The sequence below is a fragment of the Plecotus auritus genome (assembly GCF_963455305.1).
Source record: "Plecotus auritus genome assembly, chromosome: 8".
Lineage (NCBI taxonomy): Eukaryota > Metazoa > Chordata > Mammalia > Chiroptera > Vespertilionidae > Plecotus > Plecotus auritus.
Window position 1 is genome coordinate 2435444 of NC_137782.1, and position 24710 is coordinate 2460153.

General features: G+C 48.7%; 1 protein-coding gene across 2 annotated transcripts in view; it reads right to left on the reverse strand.

Moving 5' to 3' along the window:
• Positions 1-1692: 1692 nt before the first annotated feature.
• Positions 1693-24710, reverse strand: part of CHST9 (carbohydrate sulfotransferase 9) — a 167795-nt gene continuing 144777 nt past the window's right edge. Inside the window, exons 1-2 of one of the 2 annotated variants that reach the window (XM_080682958.1) lie at positions 12214-12241; positions 1693-2860 (exon numbers count right to left, since the gene is read on the reverse strand). In XM_080682958.1, coding sequence (XP_080539084.1) covers positions 1769-2860; positions 12214-12240 — 1119 coding nt within the window. In that variant the 5' untranslated portion in view covers position 12241 and the 3' untranslated portion in view covers positions 1693-1768. Of the gene's footprint in view, positions 2861-12213; positions 12242-24710 lie in introns of those variants that run through there. The other variant, XM_080682957.1, reaches the window with a different exon arrangement.

The following is a 24710-nucleotide window of genomic DNA, read 5'->3' on the forward strand; positions in this document are numbered from 1 at the left end:
AGAGCTCAGGGAGTGTAAGGTCTCAAAACTGAGTCCCCTCCGCGTGGCACAGCGAAACTTAAACGATACAAATGAGATGACTCTGGAGTAGGGCCCCTTAAAGAGAGAGCGCAGCTTAGGAGTGGGCTGGGGGCACGAGTCGATGGAGCGGAAAGGGGGTGACAGGTTGGCGTGGAAGGTTAACGCCGATGATGGCCCGCCGCTGCCACCGCCTCGATGGGAGACACAGAGGCGAGCTGTGTGCAGAGAACGAAGCAGTTCATGAGCGCTCGGCCTCGACACGGAGAACCCAAACAGAACAGGGCCGATTGTAAGGGTCTCGGTCTATGATATTAAATATCACTACTTGCTTTTGTTGGAAAGACATTTCTGAGTATTTACGGACAAAAATGATGGTATGGGGAAAGCAACATGATTGAAACGAGATCTGAATGACATGTGGTTTGTTTAACTCAGGGTAACAGCTGACCAATGAACATGGATCTCCCACTCCAATGTGTCTTCCACTTCAGGGTCTCTTGGGAAAAAATGTCTAAAATGCATTACGACTGCTCACAGGGGGTGACACGTGGTCTTATTTTTCCCAAGACTCTGATTTAATATGTGAATGCAATAGTATTTGACTTCGTTAGTACAGAATATTTAAACTTAAAAAGAAAACAAAAAACACCTTCATTTGTTTATGCAAAAGCCTATTACAATGTTCCTAGGGGCGCCTGCTATGTGGATTCTCTAGAACATAACCCATCTTTGAAGCGGTGCATTCGTTTTTGGGAAGCCGTTCCCAAGCTGAAAAATTAGACCGAAAACAAAAGCTATTCACAGAGTTCATTCCACATAGAAAGCTCCGCACGCGATGCCTCGCTTCCAGTCCTGTTCTTATAAGACTTCCTCATTGCTTGACGTCTGCAGTCGGAGTGGCAGCTTTTGTTTTTTGACGATTCTTCCATCCTGAAGCTACCCCCGTTCCCCCAATTAAACCGGAATTAGGAGCACATTTCTATCCGCCGGGGCTTAAACTCAACCGCCTGCTTCAGAGCAAAGGCCTGCCATGGTTGTGCTCATTGCGTCTCTGCGTAGAGACTCCAGAGGAAACGGAATTCATTCCCTCGTGTTTCCCTGGAAGAGGAAGGGTTTTTTGGTTGTTGTTGCTTTGATCTGAGCATGTTGTGCATTTTTTATTGGCCGTTGCATATAGACAGCCAGAGCCTCATCTGGTGTGTCTGCTGTGTTCTCTCACTTTGTAAATCACACAATGCCCCCCAATCTGAAGTGAAACGCCCAGGCCCCAAATGCCATTTCAAAATCAATTCGTCATTGCAGTGGATAGAAAGATTTCCGGGGTATAAGAGAACTAGCCACGGCTTGATGCATATGCCACAGACGGCTAGAAATCCATCCATGCAACCAATCCAGGTGGAGACATCCGCTCGCTGTTTTAGATCCCTCTTCCTGTGGTGGTGGGGGCTGCTGCAGCGGACGGAGCAGCTGGCTGGGTTACTGCCTCTATAATATGACCCATAATGCAAAAGCAGCTCTTTCCCGAACATTTTAGAGTAACTGAAGTTGTTTACATGTCTCTGTTAGGTAATTTTCCTGTAACTTTGTGCCAGTTGGTGTCATACTATTTGGTAAAAGTCTTCATTAAATCAAGGCAACTGCATTTAGTTAAATCTCTCCCCTACAGAGAATTATAGGAAAGTTACAGTTAGCTGATTCAAGGCCGTCACCATGAAGTAAGTACAGTGTTTTAGAACATGAATGCACACTACAAAAACGGAGTAGTATAATTAAACATCAAGTAGTCCAAGTGATAGAAGTCATAGATTAGTTGTCTCTCGGTTCTGGTCAGATCCTTTAAGTACTGTTTCACGACCTGAGCGCTGGTTCTTTCATCGGAAGAGTGCCTATCCTTGAAGTTGGGGAATTTCAGCTCTTTGGGGGCACCGATCAGTTGTAGAAAGTAATTGGCGTCTTCTTCCAAAGTTTCAAATTTCCCCACAAAATCGTACTTGATCAGACACGGGTAGCAGAGCTTGCTCACCTTCTCCCAGTGAATGTCCATCCCTACCGGGCGGTGAGAATCCAGCAAATAGTGAACGAACTCCTTGAATTTGACTCCAGATCCATTATTTAAGGCTTTTTCACAGGCATTTGGCCGATATTTCTTTATAATTGCTTTCCCAAATACTGGATGGTAGTAACTATTGGGGTGTTCAAATTTGTCCCGAAAGGCTGACACTAATCTTTCCATGGGGTCACGAACAAACACCGCTTTGGTGTAGGTATTCAAACGAGTGTATATCCCTTTTAGGTCAAAGCTGTCCAGCTTTTTCAAATGCTTCCCGTAGTGAACGGCATCATGGGAGATGTTGTAGGCCGAGGGAGCCAATCCATTGAGTACCATCAGAATTCTTTTCCAGTTGGAGCAGCCAGCCTTCGGTACTTCGCAGTATAAGACTTTGTGTTTATCTTCGACATAGATCCTGGACACCGTGTGAAAGAGATGTGCTTGCGGGTGACTCGCCCCACCATGTTTCTTGCAAAACTCCTGCAGGAAAGACCTGCGTTTCTCTTGGGTTGCATCCGTCCTTCTCCATTGCTTGTCCTTGACTAAGCTTTTGTTCAGAGGGCGAGTGTCCGGTGGCCACCTCATTCCTCTGAACTTCTGGGAAAGGGTCTTAGTTCCTTGATGGTTTTCAATCAACTTAACGGTTGGTGACTCTGTGGTCTTGTCCAAAGGTTGATCTTCTCTTTGTGAGGGACTTGTCTCCCCTAAGACCCTACTAAACCTCTCAGGGCTAAGTAGAGGATTTTCCTTTTTTTCCTTGGAACCCTCAGGCATGTGGAACTTGGGGTTCTGTTAAAATAGAGAAGAAACATTGAAAGCACATTCACAAATGTGGGTATAGTGATAAGAAAGTTAACGTATTTATTTTAAAATGCTTTCAGGGAGAGAACCTCATATACGCTAGAAGAACAATTTAGCAAAGCATGCTAAACGTACATATTGTAGTAAGCTTCTTCACAGAACACATAACAAATAACACATGGTACCCATGCTTCATTTGGAATCAAAACTTTGTATTATCATGTAGGCTACTTATACGTTATTATTCATTTAGCACTTACACTAATAGAGTTTCTCATGCTCAATTATCTGCAAATTATTGGGATAAAAACACAGTTATTGACTCGAATCTATGTTCATAGTAAGTTCATTATTGTTTTGGTACTGTCTTTGCATCTCTGGCTATTAATTATATAACCTTACAAAATGCCCCCAAAAAGGTATCCACAAGATGGACATAAAAGGGCCCTATTTATCTTGGCTTTGCCTGTAACACAATACAATGTAGTTCAATCATTCTGTAGGTCAATGGTTCCTGAGATAGTGTGGAATGCGTTATTTTCCAGTATTGATTTAGTTAGTCCCCCTGAATGTCGATACCAAATGTAGTTGTATTTGGTTGAAAACTGTTGCTGTTTTGGGGCATTTGTAATAATAGTTTAAAGTCATAAAGTAAAACTTAAAATTGTAGCAAGACTAATTATAAAGTTCTGATAACCACTTTAGTTTTCCAGGTACTTACACAGAGTATTTCCACCCCCCTCGGAAAAGGCTTTATTTTTATAAATTCATGTATCACAATAATTTAAGAACTATAGTCATACTAGAATACAATTTCACTCATGCATGAGACCTTCTCTCTTCCCCAAGTGAAGAATGACTAGGGAATCCAGAAAAGGCTCCTTGATGTCCTCCTATGTAAAATTGTATCAAAAATAGGATTAGAAATTAGTTCTCTCATCGGTAGGATGAGTCAGCCCATCTGCCATCTACTCTTCATCTGACTGCATCCTACAGCTTTCACAGTGACTGGGTAAAGACAGACATGGGAGGAGGGATTTACAAGGCGGTATCCTCCAATAGGGACTGAAACGATAAGGACTTTGGCTTCTACTCTGGTAGACTAGGTCGCGTTTGGAGAGCAGAGATTTGATCTCACTGAGATTTGAAAAGAATGCTTGAGGAGAAGACGAGAAGACTGGAGGGGAGATAGACACATGGGGCTGTCAGCATGTTATTGGGAAAAAATTAATGAGTTAACATTGTGCTGTGGCAATAATGCATGGGCTCACCAGCTTAACGGTGGGGGGAGTGTAGAGGAAAATTTCCCAGGGGAGATGTGTATACATAGGGAGATAGAGATATAATATTTCCCATTGTATCCCCAAGTGTCCAGAACGGTCTATAACCTATAGCAACTGCTCTAGAGTATCTGTTTAATGAACAAATGGAAGAATGAATGGACTTAGGTGTTCAAAGATGGTTAGGCTTTTTCTAGCATATTGAGCCAAAGAGCTGAGGAATGAATGACGGGGGGTGGGAGCCACCTCTAGGCACCATGGTCCTACCGCTAGCCTGAGCTTCATGTGAGGAACCCCTGATCCCCACACACCAGCCTGGGTAACCCCATAAAACAGCTGCCAGAATGTTCAATGAAAGCCATTCGTTTGCTGTTTGCCCAGAGACTGCTGGGATGACGTCAAGACTCCGAATCCCTCTTTACTCTGACCAATGACTCGTGGCCCGTAATGTGTTCACAGAGAATAGAAACGGTGACCTGAGGTTTGAACGATCAGGGGGTTATTGGTAGATGGCTTGGCAGTGCTCAGCCCAGGCCCGCAATGAAAATGCCACTACATTGCTCCAACTGCTGTAACTATAAAGAATAACTGCTATTATTGTTGTTTTAATAGTAATTGCAATTATCCACCGTAATTTATGTGCCCCTAATGGCTCTGACAAAGACACAAAAAATCAACCTTCCACTGTGCGCTCTGGGCCTTCTGCTTGCGGTCATCACACTCCCCTCCAATCCGCAGGACCTCTGGCCTGTCTGCTTCCCACGAGGTGTTCTCTAGCTGGCTGGCCCCCAGAACTCTGCTGCCCTTGTACTTTCTCAGTGGACGGAACCTCGCTTCCTTGAACCCCTTGTTCCTCAGGCCAGAAGACAGGAGGCTCTTTCTTTGACCCTCCTTACACTGGCATCTGCCTTTGTCCTTGACGGTTCCACCTCATGCTCTGAAGACTTTGGCTCCTCGCTCAGATGTTGCGCCTTCACCCCACTTTCATCAGTGTGTGCAGTGACTCTGAGCCCCAATAAACTCTCGGTGCCTTGACCACCTCACCTTTCACAGCAGTGCTCTCTACTTCACAGGGACCGTGCCATGGCCAGAGCCTGCACCCCCCCCTTGATCTCCGGACCACCCCGTCCGCTCATTGTTACTCCCGTTCTGCAGTTCCATGCCCACGTTTCATAATGGAATGCAAGCTCTCAGCCGCCCATAAGGCTGGCTCTTTTCCCTTTGGCTCTCAGCAAGTCACCTGTACAAGGAGGTGTTTCCAGCTCAGCTGCCTACAGCATGTCCCCGCTGAGATTTGCTCCCACAGAGCTCTGCTTCTGCCCTCACAGCACTTACGAAATGTGAAATCATTTCATTTCCTTCCAGGCTGCCTTTCCCCGCTCCCTCCCACCTCTCTGGCACTGGAATACCACCACAGAGGTCTTATCGTTCTTGCTCTCTCTTGGCTCTCCGGTCCCTAGCACAGTGCCTGGCACATAGCAGATGATCAACAAACAACTGGCGAAGGAGCGAATGCGATTGTAATGTAATGATGGGCTTCCACACAATGGTTTTATGACCTTGTCAAAGACCAACAGTGTTAATCAAAAGGTCAAGATTAACTCAGAGAAATAATTTACCAATTCTTGTTAAGGTGCCGAAAATCTATATGCAAACAAGTCTTTGGCAGAAGGGAGAGCAGATAAACAGGCACGGGGAGAGGTGGAAAAGTGGGCGTGGTGGCCTGGAACCTCACCTGCGGCCAAACCAGATTGGTTCAAAGTCACTCAGTGCTGCCTCGGAACCCCCGGAGGCTCGCTCTCAGTCCAGGCTCCCAGGCCTCACTGTGGGCACCCCGAACAGGATCTCGGGGTCAGGGCACCCGACTCTAGACTCTAGTTTAGACAAGCTCCCCAGTTGCTCCCCAGGCAGTACCGGTACTTGGGGACCATTGAGCTAGAGTATAGCAAAGGCAAAGAAAAACCAAACTAAAGTTCATCTCGTGACATCGAGGTGAGAAAGGCTTCAGGGATGGTGGGCGTGACTGTTCAGTAAGCAGACTCAAGCTCTGTTAGCCTAGGACCGTGGTCGGCAAACCGCGGCTCGCGAGCCACAGGCGGCTCTTTGGCCCCTTGAGTGTGGCTCTTCCACAAAACACCACGGACTGGGCGAGTCTATTTTGAAGAAGTGGCGTTAGAAGAAGTTTAAGTTTAAAAAATTTGGCTCTCAAAAGAAATTTCAATCGTTGTACTGTTGATATTTGGCTCTGTTGACGAATGAGTTTGCCGACCACTGGCCTGGGCAGGGGTTTCCCATCAGTAAATACCCTTCCCATCTATCCATTCCCTTCGCCCTGTCCCGCAGGCCACTCTAACGCCTGCTTGGGCTAGAGAGAGAACTGCAGGAGGAAAGGTTCATTGCTCCTAAATCAGACTTCATTCTCCCGCTGGCTTAGTTAGTAGGAGTCAGTTTCCTCAGCTCGGAGCAAACTAAGTTGTGGGCAAAGTAACAACACCCATGAGGCTTCTTATTGGATGCCCATTAGACCCTCTCATAGCAACCGCTTATCTCATTAGCGCTCCCCGAGTAACAACCATTGTTAGGACGTGGGGACGCTTCTCCCCACCCCACCTGCCTTCCAATCAGCAGAGGCTTTCCGTGATTGAGGCGTCTGGAAGGATAGAATCAAGGTTAATGGGATTTTAAATTTGAGGCTTATACCACTGAGTTTCTACCCTCACCATCAGAGTAATATCAGTAAGCACAGTAATCATAAATATTTTTTCCTCAAAAAATCGAAAATGAGACTTCCATTTGGCCCACTGATCCCACTTCTAGGAATAGATCCTAAGAAACCCCAAATACTAATCAGAAAGGATATATGCACCCCTATGTTCATAGCAGTGCAATTTACAATAGCTAAGACTTGGAAACAGCCTAAGTGGCCCTCAGCAGATGAGTGCATAAAAAAGTGGTGGTATATTACACCACGGAATACTATGCAGCAGTAAAAAAGAAGGATCTCTTATCCTTTGAGACATCATGGAGGGACCTGCAGAGTATTATGCTAAGTGAAATAAGCCAGTCAGAGAAAGACAAGTATCACATGATCTCACTCATATGTGGAATCTAATGAACAAAGTAAACGGATGAACAGGGTGGATCCAGAGATAGGGAAGCATGGAACAGACTGACTCATCTCAGAAGGAAGGCGGGGGAGGGGGTCAGGAAAGATTAACAAAGAACTTGTATGCATATATGCATAAGCCATGGACACAGACAATAGTGTGGTAAAGGCCTGGGGCGGGGGCCGGTGTGGGGTGGAGGAAGTCAATGGGATGGAGAAAAGGGGACATCTGTAATACTTTCCACAATAAAGATAAATTAAAAAATGAAAATAAATACACTTGAGGCTTATACCAATGAGTTTCCATCATCACCTCATAGAAATATCAGTAAGAACAGCAATCATAAAAAGACTAAACTCTTACATCTCCATTTTTCTCCAGGGCACTTCATCCTGATCGTCCCTAAAGCTTAACCTATCTAATAAAAGAGTAATATGCAAATCGACTGTACCTCCGCTACACCACAAGCCACGCCCACCAGCCAATCAGGAGCAAGTATGCAAATTAACCCAACCAAGATGGTGGTTGATTTGCATGTCCAGGAGTAGAGCCAAGACTGAAGATAGCGTAGAAGGAAGCCAAGCGTTGCAGAAGGGAGCAAAGCTGTGGAGAAGCAAGCAAGTGGGGCTGCGGAGAAGGGAGGGAAGCAGGCGGGGAGGGGGAGAAGGGAGGGAAGCAGGCGGGGAGGGGGAGAAGGGAGGGAAGCAGACCGCCACAGGAAGCCCTATTGCAGGAATCTTCTTGCAACGGGCCTCTAGTCTATATATAAAGCAAACTTACCCTGTTTCTCCCCAAAGGGGCTCCCTCTGTGTTCTGTTCTATTTCTGAAAAGGTTCTGTTTGTTACATTCCAGTCACCCCCTCACGAAATCTGCGAGATGCTTTAACAATAAGAAAGTAAATTGGTTCATTTGCATCTCATCATGCTTTTTTAGAAAACCCGTTTTTATTTATTTCTTAATTGGATGTTCTTTAGTATCCTCTAATTAGCCTCCCTGCAAATGAACACCAAATTAGTCTTCCTAAAACATTTTATTTCTCATCCCTTAGAATTTGGAACTGGCTCGACAATGTAGAAACTCAAGTCCTGATTCCATTGCTGGCACCTGCAGCCTGTTCCCGTGGGTGTTCTGCTCCTGTCCCAACATGTCCTCTATTTGCTTCCATCCGGCTCTCCGCACCCCCGCCCATGTTTTCCTCCTGTCTTGGGATGCCCCAAGGCTCCCAGGCTGATCCAAAAGCCCACTTCCTCGTGAAAACCACCCATATCTCCAGCGAGGAGTCCGCTGGCTTTGAAACGACTGTAGCACTGACTCTGCACCACGGCAAGGAAAGTGACTGCTTCCCAGCTCACTTTGCTCTTTGATTTTCTCACTGGAGACACCCTTTTAGCCACAGCAAAACTGGACACTATGGCAGGAGCGACTGCTTCCCAGAAATACCTTTAAGGAGTAGGTATGTGGCAACGTTAGTTGAGAGATCTGTAACTGCAGATAAAAAACAAAATCCATAGTCAAAGAAATCTAATGAAAAAATTGTGGCGTATTCATTAACTTGGCAATAAATCTGAGAGCCTTGTTATTTTTAGTTTTCAGTGCCCCTGTATCAGGGTAGCTCCCCTGTGAAACCTCCCCTGATCTTCAACAGTGAACTTGATTGCTCTCCTCTCTTGCTCTCAAAGCCACGGAGCACCTGTGACAAGCAGGCGCTGTGCTAGATGCCCAGGGAGGCGTGGTGGATGAGGCAGATGTGGGATTTGCCCCCATGGAGCTGATATTCCTGGAGCGAAAGTATATTCAGCAAATAACCACGCATTATATAATGTACTAGAGGCCTGGTGCATGAAATTTGTGCACTCAGGGGACGGGGGTCCCTCAGCCCGGCCTGTGCCCTCTCATAGTCCGGCAGCCCTCAGGGGATGTCCGACTGAAGGCTTAGGCCCGCTCTCTGAGGGAAGCTGTCAGTCAAACATCCTTAGTGCTATCGTGGAGGAGGGAGAGGCTTCCACCGCTGCTGCTTCTGGCTGAGCAGCGCTCCCCCTGTGGGACCGCCCTGACCACCAGGGGGCAGCTCCTGCATTGAGCGTCTGCCCCCGTGGTCAGTGTGCATCATAGTGACCGGTCATTCCATGGTTTGGTTGATTTGCATATTAGCTTTTTATTATATAGGATTAGCCTAGTGGCAAAGGCGCTAGCAGCGTGGGGGAAGGCTGGGAGGGCAGAGATGGAATGCAGGGTATAAAGGCAAGTCTGAGCCAGTCTGAGAGGTGGGTCTTCTGTTTAGCACTTTTTGTTTCACTCTAGTTAGTTGTTATAGTCAGTGGTCTAGGGGACGCTGTCTCTCGAATTTATTTGAAGTGTAGTAAAGGTCAGTGTGCAGTCTCACAAATCTATGTAATCTCCGCCAGCATCTAGAACCGTTATCTTACGTAAATATATGCTTTGAAATTAACTGAAGAGCAATATCATCCCTGTGCTGTCCCTCATTCAGGCAACTACTCCTCTTGACTTTATGCTGTTGACAAGGGGGATGTTTCTGTAAGACTTTATCTGCTATTTTGGGGCTGATGGGAACTCTGTGATCCAAGGACCTCGATCATTCGTTCAGTCCATCCACATGTGTTGAGCCACGGCGATATACTTTTTTTTTTGCGTTGTGCATACAAGTGAAGTAGATCAAATGGATGGCCCCAGGAGGAAGCCACATTTCATTGGGTTGATAAAAATAAGCAGCTCATGAAAAACACGGTTATTAGTTTTCATAGGACAGGATGCATAGGGCATTTGGGGAACAGAGAAAAGATCTAACTTTTCTGAAGAGATCTTTTTGTGGGGAAGTTTCACAGAAGAAGCGATGCTGGAGGTGGATCTGGGAGGATGGCTGGGAGTGGACAGGTGGCCCAGTCAGGGGTGAGAGGACCGTGCATGCTGCCATTGAGAGAAGGATGAGAGGGAGACACAGGTGAGGTCGGGAGTCACTCTGTGAGGCCTTGTGTCCATATGAAGAGACTAGATTTTGCCAGGAAGGGGATGTGGCAACAGGCCCTGCTCCTGTGAGCAGGGAAGGGTGGTCACACATTCATTTAGGAGTGGGTACCCTGCCCTGGAGCAGCTCATCCAAGGGCAGGGGGAACCTGATTGAGGACTGGCCTCACCCAGGTGTGTGGACGATGACTAGCTAACTCCATTAGTCCACCCCCTCCGGGCTCTAGACTGGAAAATGTGGCGAGGTTTGGCCAGTTATGGGTAAAGAGGGGAAACATAAGAGCAGCCATGATGAGAAGCAGAACCCAGAGCTTGGCTGAGTCGAGACAGTGGTGGGGCTGAGGGGGTGAGCCCCGGGAGAGCCCGGCGCCAGGCAGCAGCGCACACCTGCAGGCCTGGTCCTTCCCCACCCACCGCCTCCTGGTCCTGAGCGGCTCGAGCCCTGGACTCCGCAATGCCAACTGTGAGAGCAGCAGTGACACTGGTGGGGACACATTCCATTGGTCGTATGCGGTTAAGCATCTGCCAGCCCCAGATCGGATTTGCCTGTGTCAGCGCCTTCGAGTGACACACACGCTGGCGTTCGTCGCCGGCATATCTGACAGCTCAGCTTTCCCAGGCTGCCTGGCCCAGCCCGCTCAGTCTAGGGCAGGTGCCTCCCCCTGGTGCCGCCCCGAATTACCTAGGTGCTGCGCTAGGAAAGGGGGATCCCGAGGCCACGCAGTGGGGAGTTTCCTTTGGGGATTTCAGTCTGAGGGAGAATGCAAAGGGAGAATGCGAGACAGGAACTTGCAGCAAAGCACAGGCCGGATCAGCCGGCGGGGAGTAGCGTGGGTTACTCTCTGAGGGGCCAGAGCGAACAGATTGATGATCAAATGGATGGCTATTTGCACGGTCTCAGGTCTCATCTCTTCACGCATTATGATAAAATCTGTCTATTTTTTTTTTTTTTAAAGAATGCCATTTTATCAATCTAAATTATGAAGCCTTTTGGGGTTTCCACCGTGGGCTGTTTCTCCTGATGACGATTACACTTGACTCAAGATGTCACTGACATTTGCAGGCTCCTAAGATGCCACTGAAATGGCTACTAAGAAGCATCTACGGCCATGACCACGGTCTCCCCTGCTGGTCCCCTTTCTTTGCAAGGCCAGGTCTGAGCGGTGCTGGTCTTGACCCTTTAGCCTGATGGTGTCTCTGGGACCTCACTCCCCAGCGCTGATACAGAATGAGCTCCTGCAGGACCTGGAGGACCACAGAGGCTGCCTGCCACCTGCAGCCCAGCCCTGGTAAGTGCAACTGAGCAACTGGTGGAAGGGAGGGGGAGCTGAGGTGGTGCCACCCTGCCTGTTCCTTCCTTTCTAGAGCCCAAGTCCCAGGAAGCAGCCGCTGCCTGGGGAACTGCTTCTTCCCCACCCGTAGTCCAAGGCTACTCAGGCCTGGCAACGGCAATGCCAACTGGGAGAGTGGCAGTGACACCGGCCGGGCTGGGTTGACATCTACCTATGCCTGACTTTCTCATAGCAAGACACTTATGGACAGGATTCTGCCTAATCTATTCGTAGGGCCAGATACCATCAAGCAGGCAAGCGCAATCTTCAGAGAGGGCGTAACCACCCGCCTCCCTTCCCACAATGCAGTTGTCTGCTCCTTGGAGGAAGCGAACACATCTCCGTGTGCCTTGCTCAGAAATACTATCACATATAATTCCAGTAATTCCATCTACTCCCCACACAAGGGAGGCTGTCCACAGCAGAGAAAGGAAGCCCAGGTTCCATCCGGGGATTTTCCCAGGGACTCCCTGAGCTGGGGCCCCCAGCAATTAGCCTCTAGCCAACACTGCAACAAGATGGAACTGAATGGATCTGAACACCACTCCCCGGTGACAACCAAAGAAAATACCTGCACTTCTAGACCCGGTCTCAGAACAACAGGACAACCCTCTTGCCTCCCCGGTGACTCACGACCCACCTGTTGAGACTCCCAGGCCCAGGGCATGCTCCCGGAGCCAGGCGGGATGCATTTCTACCCGTTGGCAAGGAAGGTGAGTTGGCCTGTCTTGACCCCCGCTGGGCTCCAGCTCTGTTTAAAGGACAGCTCCTGGACTCAGGCCACAGGCAGAGGATGAGCGGGGAGCGGGGGGTTTTGGATGAATATCGATGGTGCTGCGCAAACAAGTTAATCCGCACCCCAGCTGTGTCAGGTGGTGATGATCGTGTTCCCGTGAAACTTGCGGTGTGTCTTACCACTGGCAACGGCTACAGCTGGGATTACAACCCAGGCTCTTCTGGCTCCGAAACCTGTGTCTCCTGCAACGCCTGTCTCCCTCTCAGGGATCTCAGTGCTATCACACCTGTAATTAGAAGTGTTCCCTTTTGATCGATCGGCTCCACGTGACTACTGAGCCACCTTCAGGGGCCCGACTGTGCCCGAGTCAGCGCTAGGTAGTGGGGGCAGTGGGCACACCCAGCCTTCGGTTGCTTCTCTTCCCCAGTTTGAGTTTTGTATGTTGGGTACCAAGAACTGGCACTCTACTGAACAACGCCAGCACTTCAGCCCGGCCAAGGAGGTGCTGGGCTGTTGCTCTCAGAAAACCACGATGTTGCCGAAACCGGTTTGGCTCAGTGGATAGAGCGTCGGCCTGCGGACGGAAGGGTCCCGGGTTCGATTCTGGTCAAGGGCATGGACCTTGGTTGCGGGCACATCCCTAGTGGGAGGTGTGCAGGAGGCAGCTGATCGATGTTTCTCTCTCATCGATGTTTCTAACTCTCTATCCCTCTCCCTTCCTCTCTGTAAAATATCAATAAAATATATTTAAAAAAAAAAAGAAAAGAAAAAAGAAAACCATGGGAGCGAACACCACCCGGGCTCTGGGTCTCTCGCTATGTGCATAAACCCCACGGAGATGGTGGTCATCTGCTCCGCTTCTATGCCAGCCTAGGAACCAGCTCCTGATCGCCATGGCATCCTTATTTCTCCTCTGCCTCTGCACTCCCCTCAGAAACACAGGTAGACGGCCGTGGTGGCCGTGGAGTGGTGATGTCTTGACTTCATCCACGTTGGCCTTTTCAAGAAAACGTATTTTGTATGTTGGCATTTCATACAATTTCATCTGGAAAAACATAATAATATGTGGGCACTTGTGAGTTGTGTGCCTGGGATGAATGGAGGAAAGTGAAGGTATCTTTCAACCTTAATAAACCCCCGGTGGCTGGAAAACCGGGCCCCATGGCTTTCCACCCCCGAGACTCTAGTTGCCATCGTCATGGGGATTCATACATGGAGGAAAAACTTCTATTTCCTGTCACGAGGAAAAGGACACCTGGGTGCTGAGTCGCCACAGCATCTTCTAACTTCCAAGACGCATCAGCAGGGTGGCCTTCCTTCTGGGACCTAGTACAGAGCTCAATCTTAGCAAAGTCTGCTTTCCACGTTCCAGGTAGCGACTTACCAGACGGGTGGCCAGAAAGACGGAAGCAAAAACAATTTCGTGTACTGCATTTTGGTTAGTTTCTAGGGGCTCTCTTACCATTCAGGTGGTCATCTCAAGGAAACTGGTATCATTCTGCCCCCCTAACCTCATCTCCTCCCTTCACCAATCACTCTTCTGTTCACTGTCTTCTTCAAGGCATTTCCAGCCTATGGCCAGACCTGCATGGTTTCTGAATGAGAAGGACAACACTGGCAGACCACAGGGGCTCAGACCAACTTGCAAAAAAAACCCTTGTGTGCCAAGGGAGGCTTGTGAGACACACATTATTCCACATTCAGCCCAACAACTTGTGAAATGGGAGGGAGGTGACTCTAAAGACCAGACTTGGTAGATTTTTAGCACCATCCAGCTGAGCTGCCAGGTGACCTTACATCAGTGTTTTCCTACGTAATCAACATCGCTCCCTGGAATAGAATACCTCCCCAAACCACTTGGAGAGAGTTGACTCAACGTCCCATCTGTAACACAGAGATAATGACGCCTACCTAATGGAGTCGTGAAAAATAGATGCAATAAATCAGCCGTGGGCAAACTACGGCCCGTGGGCCGGATCCGGCTGTTCTATCTGGTTCTCTTGCTCTCCCCTCCGCTCCTTTACTTTGAATTTATATTAGTTCACACAAACACTCCATCCATGCTTTTGTTCCGGCCCTCCGGTCCAGTTTAAGAACCCATGGTGGCCCTCGAGTCAAAAAGTTTGCCCACCCCTGCAATAAATACATAAGGCCCAACATGTAGCGTATCCTCACAATATGAGGCTTTTAATCACAACTTCCATATTCCTGCCAAGGGTATCACATTTCTGTAGTCAGCCCGGACATCTTGCGTTAATCCTTGTCTTGGATTGTGAATTCATTTTCCATATACAGACACCAGACTCTTCCACCTTTCGTCTATGCACACAAACTGTTCATTCCTCCCACAAACAAACAATCACTGGACACTCCTTCTTCATGCCCATCTTATTGTCACAGCCTGCCAGCAGCATTAATGAAGTAATGCATCCCTTTGAGAAGTCATTATTGAGCATCTCATAGTGCACTGTTGAACGGCGCTGGGGCGAGAGGGCCACACCACTCTAGTAAGAGTCCTGTTCTCATGGTCCTTACTTTCTTGTGGACGAAGGGAGATAATGAACAAATGAATGAACAAGAAAGATTTTGATGGTGAAAAGTATGACGCAAACACTAGCGCAGAGGGATGTGATAGAGCGGGAGTGGCAGGGAGAGTGGGAAAGACCGCCTTAAAGAGGCGTCCAGAGAAGGCCCATCTGAGAGGAGGTGCTGGAGCTGGGATTTGAATGACAAGAAGGAAGCCAAGCATTTCAGGCAGGGCAGTGAGTGCCATCGACAAGCCGGGTCCGAGGGAGGGACAGAGGGAAGGCCAGTGTGACTGCTGCGTGAGTGAGAAGGGCCCAGCGATACAAGAGGAATTCAGAGAGAAGCGAAGGACCGTATCTCGTAGGAACACCAGATCGTGGGGATCCTGGGAGGGACTTTGGGTTTTATCGGAGACACAAGGTCAGCCGCTGGAGGTTTTCCACAGGGGGCAACCTGTGGTGATTGGCGTTTTGTAACGCTCCCCTGGATGGCCCAGCAGAGAGTGGACTGGGGGCTGGCCAGAGTCAAAGGAGGAGTCGGAGCAGCCTACGGAAAGATGGGCGGCTGGTACCTGCGGAAATAGTACGAAAAGGGACGTACAGGGCATGGCTTTAAGAAAAGTCCATGCTGACTTTCCTCAGGGCATTGCTCAACTCCAGATTTTCGGTGCCAGCACATTCTATGTCTCGCAGAATGAAATCCGTGTAACCGGTGTCTGCAGTCCTCTGTGACCCTTCCGGGGCCGGCCACTCTTCATTGACCGTGGACTTCTCCAAACTGTGTAGCTACTACACACGTCCTGTGAGTCTGCACCGTTTAGGGTACGCGAGCCTCCTCTTTCAGGACAGAACCCCCCCAGAACAGGCTCTGGGCTGGCTTTTCCTTCCACACCCTCCCTCCCACTTAGCACACTCTGAACACAGGGCATGTGTGGAGATGGCTTATTGATGGATCAAACACGCACAGCACTGGCGTTCCTCTCTCTGGTATTTCTCGCGGATGAAGGAGGGCGCTGATCTGTCCGTATTCGTGGCACCAGTGAACCGGGGCGCAGCCCGTTCATCATCTCCGAAACAACCAGACGAGGCTCTCTTGTAATCTTTCCGTTTTGCCGAGATCATTTCACTTGCTTTGGAGTTGATGAGGCCATAAGTGGCTCCCATCTGTTGACGAACATATTTTTAAGAGTCATTTAGTCTCAGGAATGGAATACTTGAGGGGAAGTTAAATTGTAACTTTTATATTAAGTGTCATCTTAGCAACAGAACCAAAATGGGAAGCATGTGTTCAATTTTGGTCTTTCATTTTCAAAGCTGTAGGTCAGGCAGAGAATTAATTTCATTTGTTTACAAAGTCGATTATGCCTAATAAAATCTATTTTGTTTATGGTCACATTTTAAGTCAATCCATTGCCTTAGAAAATGAGAGACATCTGATTGGCTAATCATTCAACATAGTAAATTACATTGTTTTTACACCCACAGAACATTGGCCTAATTGGATTATCCAGTAATGGTATGATGGAAATATTCCCTTTCAATACAGTTTGAGCAAGGCACCGACCAGTGAGGCAACACGCATCCTCTTGTTTATTCCACCCTTGTTTGATGATCGCCCACAGAACGTAATGCAATATTTCTGGGGATAATAACTTTTTCCACATTAAGGATAATAAAGACCACGTAGCTTTTCCTGGGACCCATCCTCTGAGTTTTCACTACTTGTTCATATATCTTTCCCTTCGCAGAACTTTGTTCTCTGTTAACTGCTACTTTACAAAACAAAGTTTATCTATAATAATAAAAGCGTAATATGCTCATTAGACCGAACAGCCGAACGACCTTCCAGATGTCCTTCCGGATGAAGCCGGGCCTGCGAGGGCCAAGGCAAGCCGCTGTAGCTGTGAGGGCCGAGCCCCTTGCACGGATTTCGTGCATCGGGCCTCTAGTATAAAAATGTTGTAATTTATGCATATGACAAGAGAGGGGTTGGTCACTTTCTGTAGTGAGAGGTAGGGAAACTGTCTAGCGCACGTTCTCTCACCCCTGAGATCCCGATGAGGACCAAGTAGCATTTCCTCAGCAAAATCAGACACACGCAGTCTATACGCAGCATCAGGGAAGTTGGGGACCTCCCCAGGAGGTCTGAGCCGTATATGTAGCCTGGGTCCTATACCATGGCCCTAGTATTGATAACCACCACTTGTGTTATTTTTTTCTTTTTGGGCTTTTAGAAATATGCTGGAAATAGTAAAATTCAGGCTGATGAGATTTTAAATAAAAAGTGCCGAGAACCAATTCCAGCATGTAATAATTACAAGAGTTTCACCAAAAGGTTGGTGAAGCTTGGGGGGCTCAACAAGGGTGAGCCACATATGTAATTTACCTGTTGGAAACGGCTAAACGGCACTTCCCCCAAACCTGAATAGGATACTAGTTTGCTGCCAGACAGCTCAGGGCATTTTCTTGCCTCCTGTTGGCCAAACACCTGGACAGCTGTAGGCTATTCCCCAAACTGACAACATCCTTTGATACCCTACCCTTTGAAGTGTATATCTCCACCTTGCCTTAAGGACAAATTGTGTTAGAATAAAAGCACGGGGGGGGGGGGGGGTCGTTGGTCAAGGTAGGAGTCTTTAGCTCCCTTTAGCTGAAGAGCCTCTGACCCCCAATGCCTTTCAAAATTATCTTTCATCTCCGGACTCTTTAACCATCTGTGCACAGCCCCTTTCTCCGGAATGCTGAACCCTTTGTAATGCTGGGAAAGGAACCCCGGCAAAAACGTGTTTTGATTTGTAAATACAAAGGAAATAGTCATTTTAGCACCATTATCCCCAAATTATCTTAACCTAAGTAATGACAGGTACACACGGTAAAAATATTTCCAGTCCCTCGGTCACTACTTCTCAAAACACAATTTTTAAAATGTCAACAACTTTTATTCAAAATGAGGACGACTCGAGTGCCTCTTCCACTCGGTTCTGAGAGCTGCAGATTTCCCCTGGAGTGTTCATTCATTCTGCTATCGTGAGATGGAAGAATGACACGGGTAAAAGAGTGATAAATAAAGTGCTGCATTTTAGGATGTTATTCAAACGTGATCACGTATCGGCTCTTTGGCCCATTTTGATCAGAACTTTAATATAAGATTGTAAAAAAAAAAGACTTGTGACACGGAGGAGGTATTTGCACGAACTATGCTGAAGGGTCTCCACTCACTGTGCTCAGGTCGCTGGTCCCACTCAGCCCCTGAGGTTTGCTGCTCTGCGCTGGGAAAACCCCCAGTGCTGGTGCTGTTTTGCTCATTTAACCCAGTTACTCACCTTCCGGTACAGATGCTACCACGTGGGAGGAATGTAATTAGGAAAACTCCGAGGAGGGAGAAAGCGGGACACGGGCTGACCAGCAATCACTTGGGAACAGATTTCGCCGGCCTGATGGGGATGCGTCTTAGGTGGGTGGGGAGAGCCACTTGCCCGCTGGTTCCTTAACTATTTTTATTCTTTTTCTTTTTATTTATTTATTTATTTATTTTAAAAAATATATTTTATTGACTTTTTTACAGAGAGGAAGGGAGAGGGATAGAGAGTTAGAAACATCGATCAGCTGCCTCCTGCACACCCCCTACCGGGGATGTGCCCGCAACCAAGGTACATGTCCTTGACCAGAATCGAACCCGGGACCCTTCAGTCCGCAGGCCGACGCTCTATCCACTGAGCCAAACCGGTTAGGGTTATTTTTATTCTTTTTAGTAGGAGCAAATTTTCAGCACAGAGACTCAGCATCCCGTGTTTCCTCACAGGAGTACATGTACAAGGACACTGTTATCGCTCAGAGTGAGGAACTTGTGAAAGCGTTTTAGGAGCCAGGGACTTTTCCTGGAAGATGAAAGAGCGGGAGGACATTTACAGTTGGCGAGAAGGAAGGTCTCTACTTCAGTTCCCGTCTTGCGTCCCTGTTAGCTCGGCCTGGCTCCGCCGGGGAAACTTGCCATGGGCAGCGGATTATCCCAATGTATTAGCCCCGCCACCCCCAGCTTTTAATCTCTTTTCAGGTGACAAATAGTTTTTTTTTTTTTTTCTTAGACCAGATTCACTTGCTTTTCCACTTACTTAATTAGAAAAGTAATTTAATGCTCCGCAGGAGCCCAGACTGAGTAGATGCTCATCTTGATTACACAAACGCTTTGAAAACCCCCCCCCCCCACAAAACCACACCCAAACCTACCACCTCCTAAAATCTCTATCCTAGCGTCTCATAACCCATTGCCTCTGTGCTGGGGGGACCATGGGAGTGCTGATTCGGGCGGCCGTAAGGAGGGTCCTTGAATTAGTAGAACTTCCAGACCAAGGCAGAGCACAGTCGTGAAGAGGAGGGGTCTCAGAGCGAGGCACACCTGGGTGTGAGCCCGCCAAGAAAGTCATCGGAAACCGCATAGGAGGGTGGCTGGTGCTCCCACGGTGGTGCGGGATGGCCCTGTCATCCTGGTGTGTGATCTTGGGCGAGCTCCTGAAACTCACCAACTCGGAGTCCTTGATTTGTATCGAACACACCAGGTTGCTGCTGTGAGGTTTAAATGAGATAGTCGTATGCAAACGTTAGCCTAGTGCCCACACCCAGAAAGCTCAGGAGGCACTTAATAACAATGCTGGGCATTATTTTTTTATTTTTTATTTTTTTAAATATATTTTATTGATTTTTTACAGAGAGGAAGGAAGAGTGATAGATAGTCAGAAACATCGATGAGAGAGAAACATCGACCAGCTGCCTCCTGCACACCTCCCACTGGGGATGTGCCCGCAACCAAGTTACATGCCCTTGACCGGAATCGAACCTGGGACCTTTCAGTCCGCAGGCTGATGCTCTATCCACTGAGCCAAACTGGTTTTGGCAATGCTGGGCATTATTATGATTAATTGAGTGGTAAGCACTGCAGGGTCTACACTCACTAAGCCTTCCACCTGGATCAAAAGGTGAAACTGTGTACCCTCATGGGGCTGTGGTGACAAATCAATGCGACGGGACCCTGAGCGATCAGCACAATTTATTGGCCATAATTATCCAGGAGCATTCTGAGTGAGAATTATCTGCAAATGTGTTTGCTAATAGATCCTGCATTTTGCTAATAAACAATTTCCTTATTCCAACCATTATTTTCTTCTTGAGTTCATGCATTTGAAACACCCGAGGGCCATCTTCTCCTCCCCCCGTTGTCATGACGATCTATTCCCACAGCCTATGGCCTACTGTTGACTGCCACAGACAGCCTTACACAGGACTTGCACTGTCGTGGCTTCCGGTTAAGGAGGGAGCCTTTGACATTTACAGCTGCGTGCTTTCTAGACGCGAAGCCATCTGACCTTTCCTAAAGGCCGCGTTGTTAATCACCGTCCGCGTCACCACTTTCTCTTCCTTTCAGTCTTGCTTTCAAGCATTTAAAATAAGACTCCTACATTGGATAGATTTTTTTTTTTTAAAGCACGGCTTCTAATCCTTAAAAGAGAATTAGAGAGGTGGGGTTGTTACTAGCTCGAAGGCTAAACTTGCAGAGAGGAACTCGCTGGAAGTCACAGTTGCCTCCTGCAAGCATGGCCATTTTGATAAGAAGAGTGCCAGGTGATGCAATCCCACTTTAAATTTAGAAGTTCTCAAGTTCACGCTACTCTGAGAAGGCAGCAGTGCGCGGCATTGCCACACTTACATGCGAGACAAAAGTCAGGTGGCCACGTCTTGAACTAAGCAAACGGTTGAACTTTGCACCGGCAACTGGGATGTGGGAACAAAGGTGGGATGAAGGCATGGCCTCCCTGCCCTCCAGGCCTTCCTTCCCTGACTCTGTGCCTTATCCACAGAGACGTGTGTGGTCTTAGCTTGTTCCTTCTGGTTTTGGTTTACATTCCTGACCCGGAGGGCAGAGGACAAAGCCGGTCCTGCCTTCTGCACACCAGGCTGGCGCAGTTCAGGTGACAGGGAGCGGCCTGCCCACCTCCCCAGCCCTCTGGTTACCAGGCCATAATCAGGGAGCGGAAGAATTTAACTCGACCAGCAATTGCTTGGGTGCTTATGATGTGGGAGGGTTCCCAGCGGACACAGAAATGAACCAAGTAGGATATCTTCCCTTCAGGACGACCCTATCTAGTTACAACATCATCTCTCCATATAACAGCCTAAGCGACCATTATGACTGGTACCCGAACGACCAGTTGACCAGTCGCTACGATGCTCACTGACCACCAGGGGGCAGATGCTGAATGCAGGAGCTGCCCCCTGGTGGTCAGTGTGTGCTCCCATAGCCAACCACACATGGCCCGGGCTGGTCAACCTCCTGTGGTCCCTCCCCGTGCCACCCCGCCGGCCGGCCCTGATCGGCCCCTATAGGCCCTCATCGGGGACTGGGCGAGATGGCCCGATGGCCCTGATCGCAGGCCAGGCTGCGGGACCCCACCCGTGCATGAATTCATGCACCGGGCCTCTAGTAGAGATATAACTGAATGAGACTATAGAGTAGAAAATGCAAATCTATAGCAAAGAAGTAGGAAAACTATACGAGCACAGAAGGAAAGGTTATTCTTGGTTACAGGAGGAGAAAGGGTCATGGGAAAGGTGGTGTTTGGGTTACGTCTGGGTATATGAGTGTATTTTGCACATGATGAGAGAAGGGTGAATATGCCGGTGGGACAGTGTTACGTGGGACCCAGTAGTTTTACAGAAAGGAGCAAGTGGGAAGTTAATCTGGGGAGGGAGGGAGCCTGCTCTCCGAAGCATTATGAGATCATGGGGTTCAGATTTCCTATTTAAAGTCTGGGGTTTTAGTCTATAGATGACAGACAAGTGGGTTCAATCTTGGCATTTTACTAGAATCACACACTGAGTTTTTAAAGCTGCAGATGCCGACACAGGATCAGCCCTCACGGTTGGGCCTGGAGAAAGCATGGAGCCCTCCCTCCCCCCCCCCATCTGTCTAACTACTGAAGAGTTTTAAAGTCAGATACATGGACCACCGGTTGGCGACCGCGGTTCTAGGGCCATCCGTGCTGTCACGAGGGGCGAGATTTCCTTTTTCACAGCCGAGTGGTGGTCCACTGTGAGCACGGGCCCCAGATTTTTCATCTGGAAACGAAAGCTGCCCCTCTTTCTCTAGTTTCAAGGGCAGAGGCTGATGCTTTTTAATCCCCCTGCCCGGCCCCACCCCGCTCGACAAGACAGCTCTCTATGTGTTGTGTGTCCTCAACTGGTTATTGGATTTTAAAACATGAAGCTGAAAAGAGAAAAAAACGTTTGCATTTGTGCGGTTTGGCATCTTCCGAAGCACGTGGCCCTTCTGGGCCTGGCCTGTGTGTTGTGCTATGTCTGAACCCAACCCCTGGCCCCGAGCTCCCAAGGGGTGGGTGGCGGTGAGGTCTAAGGCTCCCTGGTGGCCACAGCGCTCAGGGAGGTGAAATCACTGCTGAACGGGAGGTGTTGCTGCTTAATTATCTATCGTTTCTGCTCAGGAGGGTGGATGGTTGGTGTTTCAGAGTGAAGCGGAGCAGAAGGAGGGCCGAACGGGAAGGCGGTGAGACGGCGGCAGGAGAGCTGAGACAGCCACCCAACGGGCAACATGAAGGTGGGCGGGGGGAGTTTGGGGGCGAGGTCTGGCCTAGGAGGCCACAGCCAGCCCCGCAGGTCCGTGTCCCTGGAACACGCACTCCTCCACCACCACGGAGCCCCCCAGCCAGCATCCCTCCTGGTCCCTGGCTGTACCCACTCACCGTGGGGCTCCGTGATCTATTCTACAGAAAGGCGTAAAGAGAAGGCATGCATTCCCCACCGATTCCAGTTGTCCACCGTGTAATGAAACGGTTTGCAGATGTGACGCTGAAGGTTTTCACGCTCAGTGGGGCTAGGCCAGTGGTCGGCAAACTCATTCGTCCACAGAGCCAAATACCAACAGGACAACGATTGAAATGTCTTTGGAGAGCCACATTTTTAAAACTTAAACTTCTTCTAACGCCACTTCTTCAAAACAGACTCGCCCAGGCCGTGGTATTTTGTGGAAGAGCCACACTCAAGGGGCCAAAGAGTCGCGGTTTGCCGACCACGGGCCTAGAGGTATCGTTGGTGGTATTTTACGCGATTCTCTTTAACCCATCGGAGGGAAACCACTCAGAAACCCGGCAGGAGACTTCCCTCCACCGGGGACATTTTTCAGGTGGGCAGTGGCTGCAGGATGGCACTGCCGGCGAGACAGCTGGAGAAATGGGTCACGCGTCCATCCCAGTCGGACGTGCGCTGCCAAGAGTGCTCGCTGCTCCTTTTCGTCCTCGTCTCACAAACAAGCTGCCTTAACAAGTTCCTTTAAAAAGCACCTCACGCCAAAACCGGTGTGGCTCAGTGGATAGAGCGTCGGCCTGGGGACTGAAAGGTCCCAGGTTCGATTCCGGTCAAGGGCACATAACTTGGTGGTCAAGGGCACATAACTTGGTTGCGGGCACATCCCCAGTGGGGGGTGTGCAGGAGGCAGCTGATCGATGTTTCTCTCTCATCGATGTTTCTAACTCCCTATCCTTCTTCCTTCCTCTCTGTAAAAAATCAATAAAATATATTTAAAAAAAAATAAAATAAAAAGCACCTCATTTCCCCAGTGGCTGCCCCAGGAGCGGCCAGGGCTCCCTCCAGGGGACTCAGAACAGCTGTTTGTTCTCCAAGCTCAAGTGCTGGGAAGTAGCTGGGGGCTAAACAGGCCCGCTGATTGGCCGGGGACTGGAGGGCTCTCTCTCTCTCTCTCTCTCTCTCCCTCACTCTCTCTCTCTCTCCGCCCCCCCCCCTCTCCCTGCTCTAGCCTGGCTTCTCCCACTGGTGTGCCCCTCCCAGCTTGGCTAATGCAGATGGCGGAGGGGGGAACTCCATGTTCAATTTCAATTTAATTACACAGTCTACAGTGCCTAGTGGGAAGGATTTAGGGACAAGATTAACGCTCAACAGTGCTCTATTTTACGTTTCATTTGATAAAGAGCACTGTATTGATTATACAAAGTGAGTTTTCAAAAATGTCTTTTAGGAGCCAAATTCTTCTGGTGGCAGATGATTTAAAGGAGGAGGGGGGGGGGCGGGCGGGGTGACTTCATTTCTTGGCTCCTTGCCAAAATGTAGGTGCGTTGAAGGCCTAAGATGGCTCTTGGAGTTGTGTTGCCAGACCATCCTTGAGAGGGCGCAGTGCCCCCTCCTGGAAAGCACAAAGACTAGAAATTCCTCTGCGGAATCAGAAACACCGGTGGGTAGGCAATGATTGACTACCACAGCTATTGGTTCTGAAAACGACCTTGTCACTAACACACTCAAAACCCTTCTTCCCTCTTAGGTTAAAGTCTAAAGAACTTCACTCTCTATCGGGCCTGGAAGCCATTCTGATTTTATCTGGCATCAAATCAATGTTTAAGATTACGAGTAAATATTTGGTGTTCTACTTTGGTGTCGACACAGCCCACTGGTTCCGCCCAATGTAAGAAGAAGGCAAATACAGGAAATGAAAGTAAGTCCCTGAGAGGTGGCCTCAGTGTATTTCTTGACCAACGGCTTTAACTTGTTAAGAAAACGGGTCCGTGGAAAATAGTACGCTCAGTGAAATAAGCCCAACTGAGAAAGACAAATATCACAGGATCTCACGTACCTGTGGAATCAAATGACCAACATGAATCCACCAAAAAAATAAGACCGGAAGCGGGGAGGCATGGGGCGGACTGACATACCTCGATTTTTGTGGGGTTGGGGGGGGGGACGAGAAGAGAGAAACCCAAGAACTTAGATACTTATAGGCACAGCCATGGGCATGGGCAATAGGGTGGTGAAGACCTGGGCTGCGAAGGGGCTGGGAGGAGGGGAGAAAGGGGGGGGGGA